The sequence below is a fragment of the Rhopalosiphum padi genome, chromosome 4, assembly GCF_020882245.1.
Source record: "Rhopalosiphum padi isolate XX-2018 chromosome 4, ASM2088224v1, whole genome shotgun sequence".
In the NCBI taxonomy this organism is placed as follows: domain Eukaryota; kingdom Metazoa; phylum Arthropoda; class Insecta; order Hemiptera; family Aphididae; genus Rhopalosiphum; species Rhopalosiphum padi.
The window spans coordinates 30237433-30261044 of record NC_083600.1 but is presented as its reverse complement, the minus strand read 5'-3'; the positions used below and the strand labels follow the sequence as shown (position 1 = coordinate 30261044).

Here is a 23612-nt window from a genome sequence, read left to right as displayed (position 1 = left end):
TTATTCAACGGGTATCCGTTTTTTCGAATATTTTTTACTGTGGTTATTTTTCCGGTCAACGTTTAAAATACATATTTTATATACAACAATAATATTGGTATAGGCTCATGTAGTTTACCTGCGTATTGAGTCCAATGTAGATAATTGGATTCCAGCATATGCTTGACTTGGCGCATAAAGCCGGTATTATGCTGACCACCGGACTGATGTGGACGCCGCCGAATGCAATCATGAGAGCTAACACTGAGTACGGCATCCACGCAGTTAAAAACGCCAATATCATCACGGCCACCATAATGGCTACCCTGCATTCCGCTTTGGTCGCTTGACCGATGATTTTTTCAGCAGCTCTCTGTTGAAATGCAAAACACTATATCGTTATTGTTGCACCAATAGTGTATTTGAAGTTTTTATTATTTGTTTACAGTTTTTGTATTCGCCTTTACTTTACTATATTATTAAAATTCGTTTTGACCGGACTAAAATAAGTGTACCTACATAATAATATTTGAATTTATAACGAAACAACAACTTCAAAACATTATTTTGGTTTGACGTGTACCTATACCTATTAGTTATGTCAGGAATAGTGAACATTTCTGTACCCAAGTGTCAACTTGGTTGAATTTTATTTTCTCTGCGTGTAAACTAATGCTAAGGTCACACAAGCGTTTTATTGACGGACGTCGTGAGTAGTCGTGACGTCCGTTGGCTGAACATATTTTAATTATACCCAGCAACCATGCATACGATGTCCATTGGATTTATCGTCCGTTCGACGTTGATGCTGTAACGTCCTTTATAATTTGCTTATCGTATTTTAGATTATTATTAGATTCAATTGACAAAGACAGACGAATGTTATTTTAACTCATCCGTTTTTGTGCATATAGTACATATTTTTCACTCATAGGTAATAGTATAATAGGTAGAGTATTTAAAAAAAAAAATGTACATTACAAATATAGAAATTGAACAATTAATAACTGAAGTTGATAAACGACCAGTATTGTGAGGGGCATTTCTGATGAATCTTATTAAGATGAAAACGAAAAAAATTAAGCTTGGTTTTGCTAATTAATAACAATTTGTTTTATAAAAATTATTTATTGAAAATTAACATCTTTACACGATACAATTTAAAACATATATAAATGGTTGATAAAATGTTATTAACACTGTCTATATGATATGAATTTCAGGAAAATGTTATTAGAATAATAAAAAAAATTGTTTTAAATTTTTTCATTTTATTAAGCTAACTGTCCACGATCAGAAACAAAATAGTTGGCTAGAGCGTCCTGATATCTATTTACAGACCTATTTACGTGTTATTATTCGTATTATAATGTTCAAGTTCTTTCGTTTCTATGACAGTCAAAGTATCTCCAAATTTAAAACCATCACGGTCGCGTATAAAAATATGTAACACACAACAGCACTTAATAATATCAATACAGATACTCGTATTAACATAAACATTTTACGTAACCTCTCACCCGGGATGATTTATAACTAAAAGTTGTTTTATTATCTTCTAAATATTTTACCATAAAAGTCTAACTACCTAAACACGTTTGTTGATAATCCAAATGTCTCCTATCTCACAAATTCATATAAAGAATATAAATATTAATACTTGGTATGAGTTTGGGCTAGAAATACTAAAGAAAGAATTATTTTGTAATTTATTTTATACACTACAGTTTAAAAAAAAAATGGTAAAATCAGTGATTTTTCAGAATAAATCCACATGGGTATAGGTAAAACGGTAATTTTAATAAACTATTATGAGAAAAACAATTGAGTAAAAATGTTTGTAGTTAAAGTACAACGAAGTACTTCCTGCGGGCTTGGTTATCTGTACATGATTTTCATCAACTGCTCCGGGACAGTGTGGAAAATTTGCTTGATGTTGAAAACCTTTTGCTATGTTTCTCCAATTTTCTTCATTCTAGACATAGATTCATTTTACATAACTTCCCAAATTTGTTGGCAAACTCTTCGTACTAATTGTTACTTAAAGTAGATCGATAAATTCTATATATGCATAATGTAAAATATGAAGATTGTACTTCCTAAGTATCTAAAAAAATAATATATATTTAGAAGTATAAGTATATTTTTTTATGTATTTTCACTCGGCATCATCTTTTAATTCTGTATAGACATATCTTACACAATTTTCTCCAGAAGATAGAAATCTGCCACGAATTCAGTCAAATTTTTTATGTGTTGACTTAAAGATTTCAATAATGATTATACACAAAATAGTATATTTATTGGTATTGATTATTATGTACATTTATGCTGATTTTCTAAAATAAATTATTGATTATCAATAGTAACTGAATTTTTTTTTCACTTACCTACCTTAGATTAACAGCTATAATTTCTTTGGGTGGTATCACAGTACTCATATCTTGGAGTAAAATTTTATGTTAAATTTTGGCAAAAAGTTCATCAAATGATGTTAAAGACATACGAAAACAAATGAAAAAATTTATATTATCAGACCACTATAAAAAGTGTAAAAATCAACATACAATAATCTTTCACTATTAATTGGGTAGTACACCAACCAATTTATTTGACTTTGTTTATTTTTACCAATAACTTTGAAGGTAGCATAAGCGAAAGTTGCAACCTCTTCGTCATCCATTTCAATGGAAACTAACGTTGTCCCTAACTGTGTGTGACTAGAAAAACGATGTCCGTTCAACATCCATCAATAAAACTATCATGTGACCTTATTTTTAACTTTAAGACTTTTTTTCTTGTTCAACTTAAAAAATGTATACGAATGATATTTTTTTGGACAGTTACGCGTGTTACTGTGTTACTAAAAGAGCGTACGTGTGGTTTGGACTGTTCGGAGTGACACACAATGTGCTATATAGGTTTACTATATCTAAGTATCTAAGTAAATATACACAAAAAAAATTGAGGCAGTATAAATGTATTATTTTAGTTTGTTTTACGCCTATAGTACATATTATACTATAGTATTACATATAGTGTAAATACTTCAATTATTAAGAGAAAATTATTCAAAAGAAATATTTACAATAACAATTTAAGGTTTTATACTTTTAATTTTTTAAACTTATTTTTTTAAGTTTATAGTGAAAAATAAGTTTAAGGCATTAAAAGCCAATAATCGTGTATAATCCAGTACTTAAGTATAACTGTGTTCCGATTACAATTGCGTTCATCAAGAGCTGTAAAATTGTTTTTCATTACATTTTCGCATTTATAACGAAATACTTTCAGTCCATACATCATATTTAGTTTATTTTTGACTCAATGTCAACCATAACTATAAACTAAATACTTTTTGGTACATAGGTATACTGATATTGATTAAATGTAATAACTTTATCCAACGGGCTTAGTCCCCTATCGAATTGTCAGATGACCGAAATTATGTTAGAGTAATAATTTATCATAATTCCCTTTTTTTTGTCATTAAATTGTGAATATTGAGTGCATCTCTATAGAAAAAAGAAAAAATTCTACTATTTAGGAACTGTTACACATGTACACTGTACACATATAGAATTAGACCTATAATGACAGTAAAGCTGAAATTATAAATTACTTACAATTAATTATAAAATGTATTTATACATATATATTAATTTATAGTAGATATGATTAGATTTTTTCCCCTATAAAATTTAAAACGCTTAATTATACGATTCGACTATAAATTTATCTCAGCGCAGGCGTTCGATGTAATTTTTTTTTTTTAATTGGCATTTGTATTTGTACCATTATTAGAACTATTTTCTTAGTCTTTCATAATAAATGAGATTTTTGAATTTACATGATAAAAAATTTGTTACGATCAAACGGCGTTCTGCATAGGTTAATTAGCTACATCATTGTCAAATTTCCTAATATTTTATAAAATTAAAATTTTGTGTAGTGTATTATATTTTAAATTAAATAATTTGAGTAAAAATGTATATACAGTATACTTATACACAAACAAACACACACACACACACATAATATATATATACATATATCAATTATACACTTGAATTTATAATTTTTTACCTTTCTTACTGTAACGACGAGGCTCACATAAGAATAGATTATCACAGTAACTGGTAGAAATAGTCCAAAAACAAATATGTAAATGACATAATTGCTATGTTCGCCACTCTCCCAATCTACTGAACAACTAGAAAATATTAATAAACTTTACTAAATTAATAATTTACAACTAAACTATACGTGATTAAATGATTTACAATATATGATCGATATATATTGTCAAAATTATTTATGTTTTTTAAATTATTATTTTAATTTAGTCATTAAAAACAAAAATAAATCCTTTTAAGTTTTTTAATTTTTGAACGTTATAATTATTATGAATTATAATTTTTAATATTTTCGAAAACTAATATTTTTTTAGACAACGATTAATGAGTGTTAACTGTTAAAAAAATCACCCTATGCATATACTAACTAAACCAATATTATTAACTTATATAATAATATACTATATTTTGTAGGCATAATAATAAAAACAAACGACAACAGCAGCTATAATTATTATTTATTATACATTAAAATAAACTAGAATTTATTTAAAAATGATACCATTATTAGTATAATATATGAATATAATGTTACATGGAGTATACTGAATATCATTTTTTGATAGTCCTTAACAATAAGGAAGGTGTATTATTTTATTCAAAATACGTAGAAAATAATTAAATTAATATTTTTTAAATAATACTCGTATATTTCAGTGTTGAAATATTATTTTAAGTAAATTTCTATCGATGAATAAAAATGATTTCGTAACAAAGCGGCTGCAGCCATCCATCGACCTACGGTATTTGTTATATTTATATTTTATATAACGTTTCTTGTCGATCGAAAATAAGCCAGTATGAAGACATTCAAAAATATAATTATTATCAGTTTGCATTTAAATTCTAATTTCTAATATATTTTTAACTTCTTGATTAAAAAAAATGAAACGTTTATATTTCATTATTAATATCCTACAGTATAATATATGTAAACATAGATTAATGCCATAACGATAAGAATTTAATAGGTATCCGTGACAATCATCGTTGATTTTCTATAAATATTTTTTTGCCACTAGTTACGTCATTGTCAGTTTCAGTATTACCTGATGTTTGCAGATTCGTTGACGTAACGATTCCATCCAAACAACGGAGGTCCTGTTACAGCAAATGCATATATCCATATTCCAGCTACTGCGTATAGTGCAGTTTCCTTGGTTAATCTGCTGCTGCTGAACGGATAGCGTATCATTAAATACCGATCGTACGCCAACACAGTTAAAGTTGTAATTGATGCTATACCTAATTAAAAATATTGAAAATTAGTCAACTCAACAATATGAAAAGTTATAAATTATCCAAAAACTTCAACAATTTATTTGATAAAAAAAAATTATATTAAAAAGTGTTGTTTTTATTGAAGTATAAAAAAAAAATTGTTTATCAAATATAATTTAAAAGTTATTAATTTATTATATTAAATGTTAGATATTAATATTTTTAAGTTTGTTTATTTATTACATCATAATATAATAATATATTTTATGAAATTAATATTGCACATATATTATATGTATATACACGTTAAAATTAAAATATAAAATACTTAAATTTAATTGCTCTTAATATTAACCACTCAAAAATATCAGAAATAAAATAGACGTGGATAAATTATATATCAGAAATTAATTTTTTGTCATATCAGTTGGTTTAGTATCAGTGGTATCTAAATATTGTAATTTATAATACTTATAACTTGTAACAAAAAATGTAAAACTTTATTATATTTTGTTAGTATTATCAGTTTTTTTATTTTTACAAACATTGGTATAATACCTATCACAATAAACAATCATTATTAGCCTAAATAAACGTATTAATTCATAATTAATTAAAAAAATATTTTTATACTACATATAAGTAACTTGGATTTTAAAATGTAATGCTATTTACTTTGATAAAAAACAATATTAAATAAATTAGAATAAGTGTAATGTATAATAATGTGATTGATTTATAAGTTATTATATATAGGTACTTAATATGTATTAACCCTAACCTAATGGATATATTTATAAATTCACAATTAATATTATTTAGATCTTAAAAGCCTGTATTTAATAATATTAAGTTTATTGAATCTATTATAATTTATATAATTGTAAAACCTTTAAAAACCTAACCTAACCTTGTTGGTGAGGAATATTAAAATTAAATGTTACTATTATTTATAACATCATTAAAATCAATAATTAATTAATATTTATAGGTAACTCAAATTTTAGTAGTTTTTCACTTTTCCATATAACATATTACAATTTAGATCTTTATTAGGTACTTTTAGACTTTAGTAATAGTTGGTGACGAAAGTAATTATATGATTTAATGTGCTCATAATATGATACAAATATATTATTTGGTTCGAAAAGCTTTAGATAATTTATTCTACCTACAAAAATACAATATTATTATTATTATTATAGGTCAATATTAAAGTTAAATAGTTCTAATATTTTTAAGGATACTTTAAAAGTAATAAATAAACTAGTTAGTAAAGATCAAATGAACATGAGTTTATGGGAAATTTATTCTAGACTCCATAAATATTAAAATATACATTTGATTATTTTATTTAGATTTTTGTTTGTAAATATAATCTTCCTTTATGTTAACGTTAATTAAATTTGATCGATAAAAGCTGAAATAACAATGCTGAAAACATTAATAATGTTTAGTTAAAAAAACACTGATTTTAAGAGATTTATATTACTTTATATCAGTCCAGTTGGTAATAAATAATTAATTTGCTTTTATTTTATAGGAAGTTTTAAAACATTTACATAAACAAACTATTATTTATACTACACATTCAGTTTTAGTTGACAATTTCATAAAAACACAATTTATTTCTGTACTTCTATGAACAACATACGTAATAAGTTCATATTTTGATAAATATAAATAATACATATTTGTTTAATAACTTTAAATTTATTTTCGTTAACCGCATGAAGAAAATTTAGAGTTGGGTGAAAATCTAAAGAACTGAATTATCAACTAAAACGTAAAACAAATTATGAGGTCAATGCTGTAAATCATCGTGTAGCACTTAGCTTGTTGATTGTTACTATATGCAAGGCACCATTTAACGATTTTGAGACTAGGTACACAATTCAATCTGTGGACTTTAAACTCCCATCCACTTCGTTAAGACTAATGGAAAATGTTAACACACAATAAAAATAATATAATTATCTCCCTTTAAAATATAAATAATTAATAACATTGTAATACATAAATCATTATTTAATTTATATTATAAATTCTTTTCTAATGTGGTGACTATTTGTGTTGGCTATTTCAGCTATTATAATATGTGTACCTATCTATAGTTATAATATTCAAACTAGTTTTTTTTTTAATAGAAAAAAAGTAATAAATATTATTATTTTTATTGATATTTTATTTAATTGTTCTTGTGTTTCAGTACCTAGTTAAGGATGTGTAATAATCTATGAATATAGTATTATATAATTTAACTCGTGTAAGTTATTGATTTATGTAAATATCTTAAGTAACTTTTATTATTATTATATATTCTATTTTATTCACATATTTATTATGTATAATTTTTACACTTAAGTATTTTCATTTTAATAGTAGTTGACTCGAAAACTATAGGGCCTTGGCTCTCAAAGAGCCTTGTAAATAATTTATTATTAACTCTTTATTTAACTAGATAATACTCATCTTCAAACTTTAAAGAATTGAAAGAAGGAATTTTGTGTGCACTCGACATTTTGCAAAAATAATATTGATAGAATAATATTAATATATAAAATATATATTCTTCTAGATTTTAAATTATTTCACTTCACTGAGATATTAGAGAAATCCAATCGTTTATTAACAATTTTTTTAAATGTTAAAACAAATTAATCTTGTAGAATTTAAAGTAAGTGTATAGTATAGGTGTAAGTATGCATTGTAACATTACATTTTTAATTGAAAACCATTATTATTGATTTAATTTGATCGTATTGTGAAGCAAAATAATATTTTTCTATATAAATAATATAGAACTAATAGTTAGTTATTTACAAACACTCAACTACTCAAGTTTGGAAAAGAGTATTATTGGCAGAATAGAAGTCCTACGACATTGCAGCGTGCAATATGTATACTGAATACAGAATACTGTATATTCATGTAAGCATTAGAGTACTAGACAATGACATTTGGGTTTAAACAACAGTATACTACATGGGAAATTCCTACGCAATCACACCTGTCAAATTTGTACGAAGTTTATACTTTAATGTGCACTTACTCATTCGTATCGTTTGTTTACGACGCCGTCGAGTTTATATCGTACTTATGAAAAATAAACGTATTTTATAGCAGTACCTAATTCATAAGAGGTGTGTATTTATTTTATTTATGGAAAAGTATATTATATTATAGAATATACGATAAAAGTGCACTGACATGTCACGGCCTGGCGTGTCGCAAATATATCAAAATCATCGAGTTGTCGAAAGTCGAAATGGTTTTCTTTTCATTGTTCCTAATTGTTTTTTCATTTTTATGCACAAAAGCTTTTTCAATAGTGAGCTATGCAATTACACGGGTAATGAAAACAGACATCTCACATACGACGTATAGGTGAAAAAATAAAATTTCTTCGTATGGGTGCACATGCAAAAACTAAAGTAGGTACAGTTATCACTCATCACTAAACATTTTTATTTAATTTTTTTTAATTTATTGTACATTTTAAATAAACACTATTTATTTTAAATGTACATGTATTTTAAAGTTTTTTAGATTTCAATTAATAACTTTTGATGTGTTCAGTAAATGTAATAAGTTTTCTTTATTTTTATTATTTCGAAAATCTTGAAAATAAGTAATGGAATGAGGTATTATTGTATTATGATATTATTATCCTGCAATTTCATATAAAATGGTACAGTATTTCAAATGGAAATTTATTTGGACTTTCAACATACTTAAACGAATTATTGTGCGTACTCCAATGAATGGAGATTATTGAAAATATAAGTAAATCTTCTAGTTTTTATGTAATGATAAAATAACTGCTGTAAAAGTGTAGTATGAATACATTTAATAATTATTATAGTTGTTATCGTCGGAACACAGTAATATTATATTACAAGATCACACTATAGAGAATGTATAGGAGACTATCATCAGCGATTTTGTGTCACTCAACTCGGGTTTAGGTAAAAAGATAGAATCCTTTATAGACCGATAGGAGTATCCAAGTATTAATATTCTACAGCATTGGAAAAACAATTTACTAATACCTAGATAATTAAGTTTATATCACTTAGCTATAATATACATAAAATGTTTTTAGCATAATATATTGTGTTATTTTATGTAAAAGTGTTAGATGTTTATGTTTTATTTGAAATTCTCTGCTCAGTAAATATGTTATGATATTAGTACTCCACACTCCATATTATTATAGTGATAAGAAAATGTTCCAACAGCGATAGATTACGTCGCTCGGATTCTATTGGATTTTCGAGAAAAATGTAAAATGTGTGCACACGTAGTAAAAAAAAAATGGTATAAATTTAATAGTAGCAGTATATTACAGATTGTATGCAAATTTGAAATTTTCAACATAAAAATACTTATTTTGTCTGAAAAATCACGGAGTCATGTTCGTAAAAAAGTTTTAAAATGTTTTAAATACCAATATTATAATGCCTAATTGTAAATTGTCGGGTGAATATATTTTTTTAATGTATGTATCTAAATCAAAATACAAACGAATGGTTATCAAGTTATTAAACTTTAATTATAAAGGATAATAGTTCTTGTCTATTTTCTGGGCGCCGAATCTATTATCTATCTTATTTTGTTAATATAAACAATGTACCGATTGTTGGCGCCAGGCTTAAACCATTATCTTTTATACTTAAAGTTTAATAATCCGGAAACCAATTGTTTGATTTTAGATTTAGATACATACATTTAAAAAAAAAATATCTATCCAACAATTTACAGGAAAAAAGGGATTATGATTTTAAAAACGGAAATTTTTATTGCTATAGGACAAACCTTAAGTGGTACTAAAAATCTAAATTATTCAAAAATATAGTCTTAAAATGTATTTAAAAATTCTAAAAATGATATTTTGAATAATTCCAATATAAAAGAAAAAAGGGGTAAGTATACTCAATGAATCAGAATCATCCTGTATGCTGTATAGTTTCTATTGAAGGTAACGATAATTTTTATTCTCCACATTCCACTACGTTATATATTCTAACTATTATTAGTAAAATACTATATTACGGTACTCGTCATTTCATAAATGATTTTTCAGCGGGATTTTTTGTTTTCGTTTACATTAATTATATTTAACGTTTTATAAAAGATATATTAAATGTGATACCTATATTCGTATTAATTATTTAAAACTTTGTATTATTAATTAATAATTACCAAATAATGCCATAAAAAATCCATAGATAACACATATGGTTTGACCAAAAATCCAGCCTTTGGTGATGGCAGCGGCTAAAGTAACTGGGTTTCCCAATACAGACACGGCTAAGTCGGACGTTGCTAAGTTGAATATTATCACGTTTTGAGGGGTCCATAGCTAAGGAAATAAATGTTTTTAAATTAATTGAGTATTTATAATAATGTTCTTAATAAATAATTGACTATTTGAGTTTGATTGAAATCCTCATATACATAAACGTTTGTTTTAAAACACACAATAAAATAAGTCTTAAATAATGAATTATAATCAAAGTGCTTAATATTTAACTAACATTTACAAAGTAGTAGATAACTAGAGTTTAATTATATTAATATAGAGTCGTGAATACTGAAATTACAAAGAACACTGTTTTTGATAACTAATGTTTTAAAATCTTATGTAATTATAATATAATATAAGTATATCATATTAATATTACTATATTACAGCATTTTAAACATAATCATTCTTTTTTATATCGTGCTTTTTGAACTAACTAAATTATTTACCCGGGGATCTCTAATCATTATGAAAATTACACAGGTGTTGAAAAGAAATCCAACTATTCCGATAATACTCAGTGCGATGGCAGCACCTAGGTAGATGGCATCTGAAATGTGCTGTGGCTGAGCGTATTCTCCGTTCATAAGGACACATCTTAAGACCACATTGAATGTTTGACATCAACGTATTTGGTTATTAACAGTGCCTGAAAAATATATGTATAAAATATACAGTAATATTGTATATTGTACAATTATTTTTATTATTTAAGTATTCTATATATTTTATTTAATGTGTCAATGGCCACGATGAGTTATTATAACTTTATAAGACACATTGATATAAAAATAAGTTTACAGCAGAAAATCATTGAGTAATTGGTGTAGATAAAATTAAGTTTGTAATTAATTAAGTTTATTAAACTTTTACGATTGTATAATATTATAATTTTTAATCACAATGTTGTTATATGCAACAATTGTGCAATTGATTTTTTTTTTATTTATTAGTTACACTTGTGAGGGTTGAACTACATAGATGGTGTATTTCAAAGTCAAAAGCGATAATTAATAAAATCACATTTTAAATATGACATTTTAAATGGAGCTATAATTATCTAAAAATGATAAAAAATTATTATATACAGATAACTATAAGTATTATTTTCTATCCTTTTTTTTTTTTTATAAAAACTGTGAAGGAAACAAAAAATCAACTTGCGAGAGTCATTTATACATTGTCTACACCGTGTGCTATTATATAATGCAATATTATACAATATTGTAAACTATACTTTTAGATTGTACAAATAAATTGTTAATATTATTTGTATAATATTAATATATAACATTATAAAAAATATGAACTACGATCGTATGGAAAAATTAATTATTATACATTTATTTTTAAAGTACTTAACATTTTTTAATCATATATAATAATGTTATGTTTTATATTATATGAATATCTTTTAACATCTAATTAAAAACAGGTTGGCAAGTATGAAGTATGAAGTATAATAAGTACTGCTGTGCTGTACATTATTATAAGTGTCGAATGGGTCACTATCATGGCTGTGTCAAATTTGAATTCAATGATATAGCGTTGTATACGAACAACAATTCTAAACAGAGCTTACAGCTTATATCACAAACTATATTTCATGATATGTTTATATATATATATATATTATATATAAATCTATATGCTTTTACAGCCATTTATTTTACTTTTAGTATTACAGTGGATTGATATAAATTTTTGTTTGTATGATATATATTTCAAGAAGTATTTGATCTATTTATAAATTCAAATTATACTTATTCGTTGTGTTTGAATTTACTAATACTTACAATGTATAGAATATTTTACAAAAAATGAAAAAAACAAGGTTTCTTCTTGATTTATATACACTTCATTTTATAAAAATTACCGATTAAAAGAATAAGGTTATTAAGAATTATTGGTATTTGGTATTTCAATTGATATATGTAAGTTCAATCAATGATTGTAACCTATGTCCTATAAGCTACCCCCGATGTACTATCATAGTTACTACCTAGAATCTATACAGCTATGGCGTATAAAGATACATTATTACTATTAATATTCAAAATTATAAAATAGATAAGTAGTCATTGAATTTTTTTAAATCAATGAATACATTTAAAAATAGCGACAATAAATAGATTTAATCAATTAATAAAGCTTCTTTAAGAAATATAAATTAATTTTAAATTTGTTTTCAAACACAAGCAATCTAGGCTCCTATTTTCTATAGACGTTAGATCATTCAAGCAGTGATATATTCCCTCAATAAAAAAAAAAAAATCGTGGTTGTTTGTATTTTTCAAGTAGATAATGTAAAATAATAAAGTCAAAAATAAAGTTTTCCTTTCTTCACTATATTTTCATAAAGCCCTTATTATACTAATTAAGTATAAGTATAGTTTGTACTTTAAAAATATCCCTTTTGGGTATTCCTTAAAATACTTTTCATAAAACAATCATAAAATTTGTACGTTTTGCACGAGCTTACAAGAAATTTAAATTATTTGATACTAAAACTTTTTGTGATTTTCATAGTTTATTATTTGTAAGTAGGTACTTAATATTTATAGTATATAATATGTACATGTTGGATATTTTTTAAATGGGTAAAAATTAATATATTTTTATTATGGACATCATGGATTTTCAACTTAGATATAATCACTTAATATTTACTAAGTACCATCTGATGATTATGAATAATTGCAAATAATTTAAAATATTATGTTTACGTCACTAAAAATATTGAAAGTGCACGCGGCGAGGTGAGTAACACCGTGCACTTACCCTCACCATTAATACTCTACTGTGTACATAAGTAATTAATGTCAGGTAATTTATCAGTTGTAATGAATGTGAATATAAGTGATGCTTCAACAGTCGTTGTGTATTGGGAATTTATTATTATTAGGTGTTTTTTTTTTTTTACTAAATTACTCCTTGCATTCGAAAGCAATGATTCTGAACGATGTGATAATACAATAAATACTTATATGTGATCGTTTATATACGTTAGGGTTAATTGGATGTCATCAATTGTATTAAATAAGTAATGCATATTTACCTAATGTGAATTAAAAATGCATTTATATGCTTCTCACTTTCAAACTAACTTAATCTGTGCACATTAATGGTTGCAAACATCTATACCGGTCGTTTTTAACTTTTTAAGAGTATGTTATCAAAACTCTTAAAAAATAAACACAGTAAAAATGTTTTTAAAAACTATATTTTACGTTAGTAAAATATATACCTAATCTGTAATCAAATAATCTACAATAAAAATAAAAACTATTTTACTATATTGTTGAACTCTAGCTAGGATAAATTAAGATAAAGACCTATTTTTTGTGTTGCAAATATATAATCAATATTAATTTGATTAAAATAGAAGTATGCCGTAAATGAAAGTCAATATCATAATTTTGTTTGTTAGTATATCGTTTGATAGGTTTTTCACACGCCACATTCCAAAAACCGAATTTCTACTCTTATAATATTTAAAAGTACTCTCAATATGAAAAAGTTGATAGGCTGCATTTTAAACATTTAATTTATGATGTTGATATAAATTAAGTTGAAATTGTTTTATACTAATTAAAAAAAAAAGTTGTTCCAGTTTAAAATATTATGAGTAGTTACACTGAGTACATAAATATTATATATTTGTAAATTAACAATACTTTTCTAAAAACAAAAATTATTTTTTATTTGCAAACTTGAGTTGGTTCCAAAATATTTTTACTTTTTAGTAATTAGAAAAATATATAAGAATTGTATATGTTGGTAAATTCTTAAAAAAAATATGTTATCTAATTTACTTTCTGTTAATATACTTTCAAATTTTTAAATACTAAACAAATATTGAATGATTTTAATGTGTTTTAATTAAAGTTCTTGAAATAGTAAAAAGAAATTGTAGATATTGGTGAAGTAAATTTTGTATAATTAAATAAATATGTAACTATAATTTTATTTTAATTTGATAGACTTTATTTATTTTATAAAATATAGAAAAAAATGCTTAAATTAAATATTACTGATATTAATGAGTGGTCGCATTAAATAAAGCAATGAGCCTAATAATGTATGATTTGATTAACACTTATTATTATGATATATTACAAAGCAAAAGTTTATTTATTCATGTAAAAGTTTAATATCTTAATATTTATAAAGGACTATAGGTACAATAAAATACAGAACATAGGGTTATTCATTTTATGAAATTTTGCATTTTCGTTCTGTAAACATTAAACTCAGTACAACAATAAATATTATGATAAACTCTGTTCTTGGAAATAATGTAACATTATATCACTGCACGAGTAACTGAATTGTATCAAAATATACACTGACTAGTCTAAAAACTATAATGGAGTTATTTTTGAGTTATTATAGAGTTGAGAAACGAAAACCATAATTTAAAAATACATCTAGTAATAACTGAAACATATCATATGTGCCGTTTAAAAAGTATTAAAAATGTTAACTTGATATCTGCATTATTATTAGTGGCTCTTTGGAGCGCTATTAAATCAATTACAAATACCATTCATGTGGGTTCTCTTTCATGTTAAAATACAGTTTGCATACTAGTTGCGTCCCAAAGATGTTTAAAAAAAGGTCTAATCTGAATTGCGACCCGATTAATTTTTGCCCACATGGCCACAACCTAATGGCTAATATTATTATCGTTCCTCGTTCAATAATAACAACAGTTAGCAATCATAATATACATTTATATTTGAAAAAGAAACATTTATAAGAAATACTATGAAATAATTAGAAGAAAACCAAATAGACAAACTTGAATATATAAAAATAATATCATATTAGTTTTTATCAGTGCCATAATGTTAATTAAAAATACTTTATATATATATATGATAATATTATATTATTTTAAATAAAATCAAAAAAATATTACATACGTTTTTACTATATTATTAATTTTAAAAAATAATAACATTTTTAACCAACCAGTAGCACTGATACAACAAACAGTCCTAAGTCTATACAAAAATGAGAAGGAAAATTAAGTTTAGAATATATTTTATTTTTCAAAAATGTTTAATTAGGTAATACAATTTGAGCCGAAATTCGTATATGCACCCTAAAAAATGTGGCCCGCGATTCGGTAGAAATTTTTACCACGGAATGCAACTAGTTGCAACACAAAAATACACGGGAACAAAATTATAGACTGAGAAGTAAAAAAAGTCACCTTATATCAAAATTTCACATAAATAAGCCTAATAACAACTTCAAAGACACATACAATACAATCAATACAAAATAATACAATTGATGAATGAAAAACAAAACTGGAACAACATGACATCATAACCATATTAAGTCATTAAGGAATTTAAAATGCATAAAAATAAAAAGTAAAAATGAAAATGGAAATATTCCCTTTTTAAAAGGGAAATAAAATAAGAGATGAGTATTATTAACCATCAACTGGGCATCAAGTGAGTGTGAGAATAAGACATTCATGACACGCACTTAACCTGTTAACTGTTTACTCACTTATACTTTATTACCAATATTTTACTTAATAGTATGCAATGAAAGCCTCTCTATAAATTAAATTATATTTAAAAATGTCTAAAATACATCGAAGGATAGTAAATACTCTCAAATACTCAACAGAAAAAACATAGCAATAATATATAATTTTTTTTCCTATTATAAATTTAAGTCACAAATTGTAAATACTTAAATTTTAATTTTCATATTTAATTTTTAAGTTTGCCATAGTTGTAAAATTAGCCTTAACACATAATTTAAAAAAGGGAAATTATAATATATATTAATTATATATGCGTGTATCATTTGTGAAAATATCAATGATTATTTGTATTTATGGTTAAAAAAATCACCATATTTAGGAATTTTATGTTTTTGTAAGTAATACAAATTATGATATAACTTACATTTTAATAGTTATATTTATCAAAAAAATGTGAGTAATTTTATAATTACTTAATCAATAATCATATCAATAGTATAATAATATTATACCTGTTTTTTTAACCTTAATTAGTATATGTAACCGGTAACAATAGAATAATCAATAAATAACGCAATATATTAATATTATATATTGCAATATTTGAATTTATATGTAGTTATGGACAGAATGTATTAATTTTAGCTATAGATACTCTGCAATTATGAAATATTTTAGATTCTGAACGGAGTGATGAATGTATTGATTCTACAAAGATGTGTGTTTTTTTTTATTTTTTTTTTTTGTGTTTGTCATCACGTTTTGGAGTAGTAATAATGCTTTAATTTTTGACTTCAGCCCCTCTTTGAAAAGAAAAATTCATCTAGTTGGTACTACTTTGGAGGGTCAAAAATATTAAATTTCCAGTAGTTTTTAAAAGCGTCAGGAAAACCCTGAAAAAATAACGGAAAATGTGAATACGAATGTGAATACTATCTCATAAATAATATATACGCTAAATTTAATTTAAGTATTATATTATGATAAGAATTAAAATCAATAATTGTAATGTGCTGATAATGTTATCATTCATATAAACGAATAAGGGACGACAATACATTTGGTTAGGCTAAAGAAGTTATTGAGATTTGAGATGTTTGCTGGAATGTACAATTAGTGAATTGTTTGAATTCCGTGTACGATATATATGGCGGATAAACCAAAGTTCTTAAAAAACTTATTAAATAAGATCAGTCAAACTTCAAATAAATTGAGATCAAATTCTATGTATTCTACTATTGTCTAATATTATCTATATGGAACGGTATTTTGGCTCGATTTTTTATATAAATTTAGTAAAGAAATAAAATACCTATTGAATTACAATGATGATAATATTGATAATATTGATATTATTTATATATTATATTGTGTTTTAATATTTTTTTACCGACAATGTATATTTTTAATTTTATGACTCAAGATTCGTATATATGTATAATTCCAATCCCTAAGTTTTAAATAAATAAAAAGTTATTGAATCAAAAATTTATTATAATTTCATTTATAGACTTTCGTACTTTTAAAATATAAATTTGACAGCACATCTGTTCAGAAAAATATTTAAATATAATAAATATATATATATATTGCCAAAAAATTAATTTTAAAATGAGTATTATTATGAGTAGGAATAATAATAAAAAAGGTAGATAGTGCTATATAGTATTATACCTTGACATGTACTGTACAATTTTTAACATACAGATGTTGAGTATCCAAGTATTTTGGACTATTCGTTACGTCATAATACTATTTATGTGAATATTTTAAACCATTGAATAATTTGAGTAACATACGCACGATTATAATATGAGTAATATGTCATAGTAGTTAAATGAAACTGCTATATTATTTATATGTCATATACCTAATAATATGCTACGATGGCAATATGAGCAATGTCCATTTTATGACCATCCAAATGGTAATTTAAATTGCGTACCTACTGTAAACATTATAAACATACAATAAACATTTCACTCGAAGTTTATTGACTACTAAATCAGGCATAATATTTGTGGTATACATTATACACATACTATAACGACTGAATGATGAAAAACACGCAATAAAAATATTATAAAGAACTATATTTTAAATTATCAATTTCTTTATGCAAAGATAATACTCTAAATACTCTAATAAGGACAGGTATACTAGAAATATAATACAAAAAACTAAATATTATATAATTTTACATTAAAAAAAAATTAAAGTGAAAACATTCAATATTATTGCTTAAATTTTGTAATTCAGACATTTCAAGAACAGCGAGGACTAAAGCTAACATGGTAAAATGGAAATTTAATGGAGAAGATGACACATGTGACTGTGTAGAATGACAGACCGATGAACACCTTTTGTCATGTACCATGAGTCCAGCACAATGCACCAGGGAAGATCTGATTCTGACAAACACAAATGCAATAGAGGTGGCCGCTTACTGGTCGCAACACAACATAATATAGAACGTTACCAAAAATATGATTTTATTAGACGTACCAAATTGATTTATTTTATTTTATTTTTTAATTTTTTTATTTATATAATATTGTTATTGGCATTTTTATAATTTGACACGACAAGAAGAAGAAGAAGAAGAAGAATAAGAAGAGATGAAGTAGTTATTACCCGAGTGAGAATAGGACAACTCATTTAACCCTTTTCTACCTAATCAGCAAAGAACTGAAACCTATGTGCGAAATTAACCTATCAATCCAACATATTATAATGATCGACTGTCCATTGTCCAAAATTCTCAAAATCAGTCGGTATCCTCAGCAACCCTTCTTCATTTTATCAAACCCTCAACGAAGACAATACCTGTAAAGCCATTTGTATCTTTTTTCGTAAAATTAATATATTTAAAAAATTGTAATACACTAATACTTAGTGTACAGATTTATAAACCATAACTCTTATGTTCTATATTTATCTGTTTAATTGAAATAGGCTAATTACCATTGTTGTTGAAGCCTTTACATTAACATTCAATAAAAAAAAAATTAGTAATTATATAATGTTTTCATACTATAGTTATATACTTATGTATTATATAATAAAAATATTTATATTATATATACAATATTAATGCCTATATAGTATATTGTATGATTTTCAACTATATGTTCTATAACATAACATGATTTGAACTTTCGTGTTTAAGTACTAAATAATATGGTTTAACTTTTCGAATTTTTCATATTAGTGCGATTATTGTATTTTACTTGTCAGATATACATTATTTATTCTTATTCAGACATATAATTATTATTTATTCACCATCTTATATATTGTTTATATCTAGCATTTGAAAAGTTATAGTGCCATTTATGAACTTACTGTTTAATATTACAAATGTAGGGCACCCTTCTTAAAGCCTAAATAATAAATAGGGCAATAATTGTTTTATTATTTTTTATTGTTATTATTTATTATAATCCTCGGCATCAGTAGACTCAGACACGGCGCCAAAGAGGGGAGGGGGTAAGGTACTACAATTTCAATAAAATATGTTTTCAAATTTGTAAAATAAGAAAATTTATTTATTTATTATTACCTTTATTGAGTACTAATTACTGGAAATAAATAAATAAACAAATGTACCCCAAATTATTGCATTAAAATTAAGTCAAACAAATTCATCTGTTCATTACTAAACACAATTATACTTTAATTTATATTTATGAAATGTAAGTAAAAAAAACATAATCATTCATTAACAAAGGTATATGTAATATTAAAGTAATAAAGAAATTATCATGTTTGTACATCATTATTAATATAGTTAATATAAAAGGTCTGTGATTAAAATTTTTCTTTCATAAGGTACATAAAAATATATTTGACGTTATTCTTAAAACATTTTTAACTATTCAAAAGTTTGTACTATATATAGCTAATAGCTATATTATGTTATTATGTTATGTTATATAATACGAAAATATTTATGTTATTTAAATAACCTCATTGATTGTTGAAAAACCTTAGCCCAAGTAAAAAAAAATATTTGCCCCACTCTGCCCCCCCCCTGGAAAATAATTATAGTTCCGTGCTTGTCAGCAGCCATTGGGATTTATACTATTTTATTAAATGAGTCAAAATATTTAAATATTACATTAAAAAAACCCTGGTATCTAATTTTAACTTTTAAATAAACTCTAAAAATTATAAAATATTATCTTTTGCATCATTCTACACAATAGAAACAAATGATCAAAAATAGAAAATTAAACATTGTGAATACTCTACCTACACAATTATTATTATTAATGAAAATAGACTATTTAGACCCTTAAACTATTAATATAGTATAGACCTTAATAGTTTTAATTTATTTATTATAATTGTTATTTGATTTGTTTTATTTTTAAATATTTCTAATTACAATATAATTAATGGCATTCTATATGGTAGTTATCGGGAAAGTAATAATATAAAGCTTATAAAGTCATAACAATTTATACGGTTATTGGCATTAGTTATTGGAAACCATGCAGTATGTGTTCTACGGTTCTACCAGTATTATAATAGAACTTATTATTAATAAACATAATTATAATTTATTGTATTATTAAATTAATTTACTAATTTTTAATGTATATTATGAGTAGGTAATCGTAATTGTATATACTTATTATTGGGTCATACGATATACATATATTATGTTATAAGCAAATAATTTTTGTTATTTAATGCGCAGATGCTGCCCACTACCCAGACTTCGAGAATAAGCCAGAAATCCATGGATAAAACGAGTCCAAACTTAGGTATAGGTAAACAATAAATTCAATTTTAGTTTCGCCGATGCAATAAATAGTCTCCGTACGTCACGTGTCGGGTGCCAATAAAACGCATTTTGATATATTATTATATATTGTACTGTATGAAATATAATATAGCTTATTGGCTATTATTGATGGTCACTGGTCAATAATATGGGACTTTAAAACCATGTGAATGAGTTGATTCCAGAGACTTACTTTATTTTAATTGATTCCCAAGTTCATTTGAAGGAGTATGAATTGATTTCTAGCACACATATAGTTGATTCCCATAAAATACCATAGGAAGATTTCAGACTGACAAGTCTCCCATTTTTTTTTAGTTATTCAATTTATTCAATCGTAATATTTTAATTCATTATGCTATCATGTCTATTTAAAATTAGGTTAAAATTATTTAATCAAGTTATTGAATGTTGTAAATCATTGTATAGGCTTTTTTGCATAACTAGATGACTATTACTAATTAGGAATAAAAATGTGAAACATATTGCTTACAAAAATTGATATCTACTAATGATGTTTTTTGTTGTACTTGTACGCTATTGCCGCCAATTTCTTCATAAGTACTTCTTTTTTTAAATTGTCCACTGATATTCATTACACAGAAAATCAACTCATGCATTCCTTTTAATTTCTCCGAGATCAATTTACAGGTTTCGATTTAGGTAATTAGGTACCTGAGAATCAACTCGTACAACTACTTGAAAACATTCTATAGAGGGTACTTCAGTACCCTTTCACAAGTCCCTTCCAATAATATTTATTTTTGATGCTTTTGCTGAAAAGTTTATTTTGATTTGTTATAATTATTATTGTTTATAATTTGTGTTATTATTGTGCATTTTTATGTTATACTATTCAGATAAATCAATTAATTAAAAAATACGTCATGCACATTTACGTTCACTGATTATGAATAAATGAGATATATTTTTCGTCATCGTACAAAATAAAATATTTAATTACATTTTAATATAAGATTGAATATCGATGTGGTGATATATGTATTTATATGTTATAAATGCAGACAATGTAATAAATGACAATTCATTTTTAAGCTAAAAGATTTTATAAATAATAATCTAATGTAGTAATGTATCTATTATCAAATATCATAGCATTCAATGATTGTATATAGCTTAATGTTTAATCGATTCTTAACTTCAACAAAAATTAATTGTGTTCCAATTATAAAAATAATTAACTGTTAAATGTTAAATTTTGGTATTGTAACGATGGTGGCAGTTATTGGATTATATTGTGTAATGTGTAATTAATGTTTTAATCATTCTATGATGTAACAGCTGGGAACTGTTTTATAAATTATTAAAAATAGAATAGAATAATAGAAATGCTTTTATGTCATACTAAATGGTAGGTATTATAACATTAACTGCAATGTGCTAATGTGTATGACTAAGTGAAAAAATAATACATAAAAGTCACGAATAGCTTAACTTAATAGGCAGTGGCCGATGATGAAGTATATTATAATAGTTATTATAATTACAGATACAAAGACTAGGGAGTCAATCTAAGTCTCGACTTTTAGCTTGGCTGAGAAATTTAACCATTGTAAAAGAATTATAGGTACTTACCTATTAACACATAATAGATATAATGTAATATATCTATATTTTTATTTTAGTAAATAAATATGACTATTTACAATTTTTATAATGTGTACAATAAATATCAATTATATTATAAATTATAATACATGTACCAATTTGATTGGATAGCTTAAATACCTGATGGAAATTATATTGTATAGATATTGTCTATTTGAGAAAAACTCAAAATTTTAATTACCTTATTAATTATTAGTTATTTTAATTTTTAATAAATTAAATTTCTATGATTAGATTTATCATTATCAATAACAACATTTTAATTTTTAACGGAAGACGATGATTATGAAGTCGTTTGAAAATAAAATATATAATTTATTGCGAATATTATATATTAAATAATTTCAATCGAAGTTTATTAAAACATTTTAAAGCGCTCTTAAAAAATCCTTTTGTTTTAATAAATTAAAACGAACGGTTTTTGTTGTTAGAATAATTAATGAAAAGGCCAGACAAGCAAATGATTGGGATACACGTCATTACACAAGCACAAGGTATATTATGTTTCAGGGAAACACCAGCGAGCCACGGGCAACTTGAACTGCGGTCGGTGCTTCGCATAGAGCAGCACTGATACCAGGACCGCAGTCGGCCATGATCCCGCCAATGTCGACGACGTCGAGTGCATGATGTCGATCGCGCTGCGGCGGGAAAACCGTGGCTACCGTTAACCAGTCTTATACTATTCTGGTACACGGTTTCCTCGTTGTCAAAGAAGAAAAACGAGCAAACAAAAACGCTAAAAACATTTGCGAACACCGCCGCAGTAAAATAAGCCGAGTTGTAGTGGCGGTGTATGAAAAAAAGAATGTCTTGCATGACGAATTCCTCGGCATTGGAACCGCACAACATATATTTATTATGGCTCAAATATACGTTATAAGTACGATTGTAACTATCGACCTTCGTTATATTTATTATTATTTAAAATATACACAATTTGTACAATTGTACTGCTTAATTGAATCAATTTTGGATACCAGATTGAACAAAATAATAATTAATAGGTACTATATGTGATGTAATAATGTAATA

General features: G+C 24.9%; 1 protein-coding gene across 1 annotated transcript in view; it reads right to left on the bottom strand.

The window, feature by feature from the left end:
- Positions 1-23612, bottom strand: part of LOC132930427 (rhodopsin-like) — a 39995-nt gene that overhangs the window by 3463 nt on the left and 12920 nt on the right. The window contains exons 2-6 of the mRNA XM_060996300.1: positions 11094-11293; positions 10542-10701; positions 5165-5360; positions 4066-4192; positions 119-352 (exon numbers count right to left, since the gene is read on the bottom strand). Coding sequence (XP_060852283.1) covers positions 119-352; positions 4066-4192; positions 5165-5360; positions 10542-10701; positions 11094-11231 — 855 coding nt within the window. The 5' untranslated portion in view covers positions 11232-11293. The remainder of the gene's footprint in view (positions 1-118; positions 353-4065; positions 4193-5164; positions 5361-10541; positions 10702-11093; positions 11294-23612) is intronic.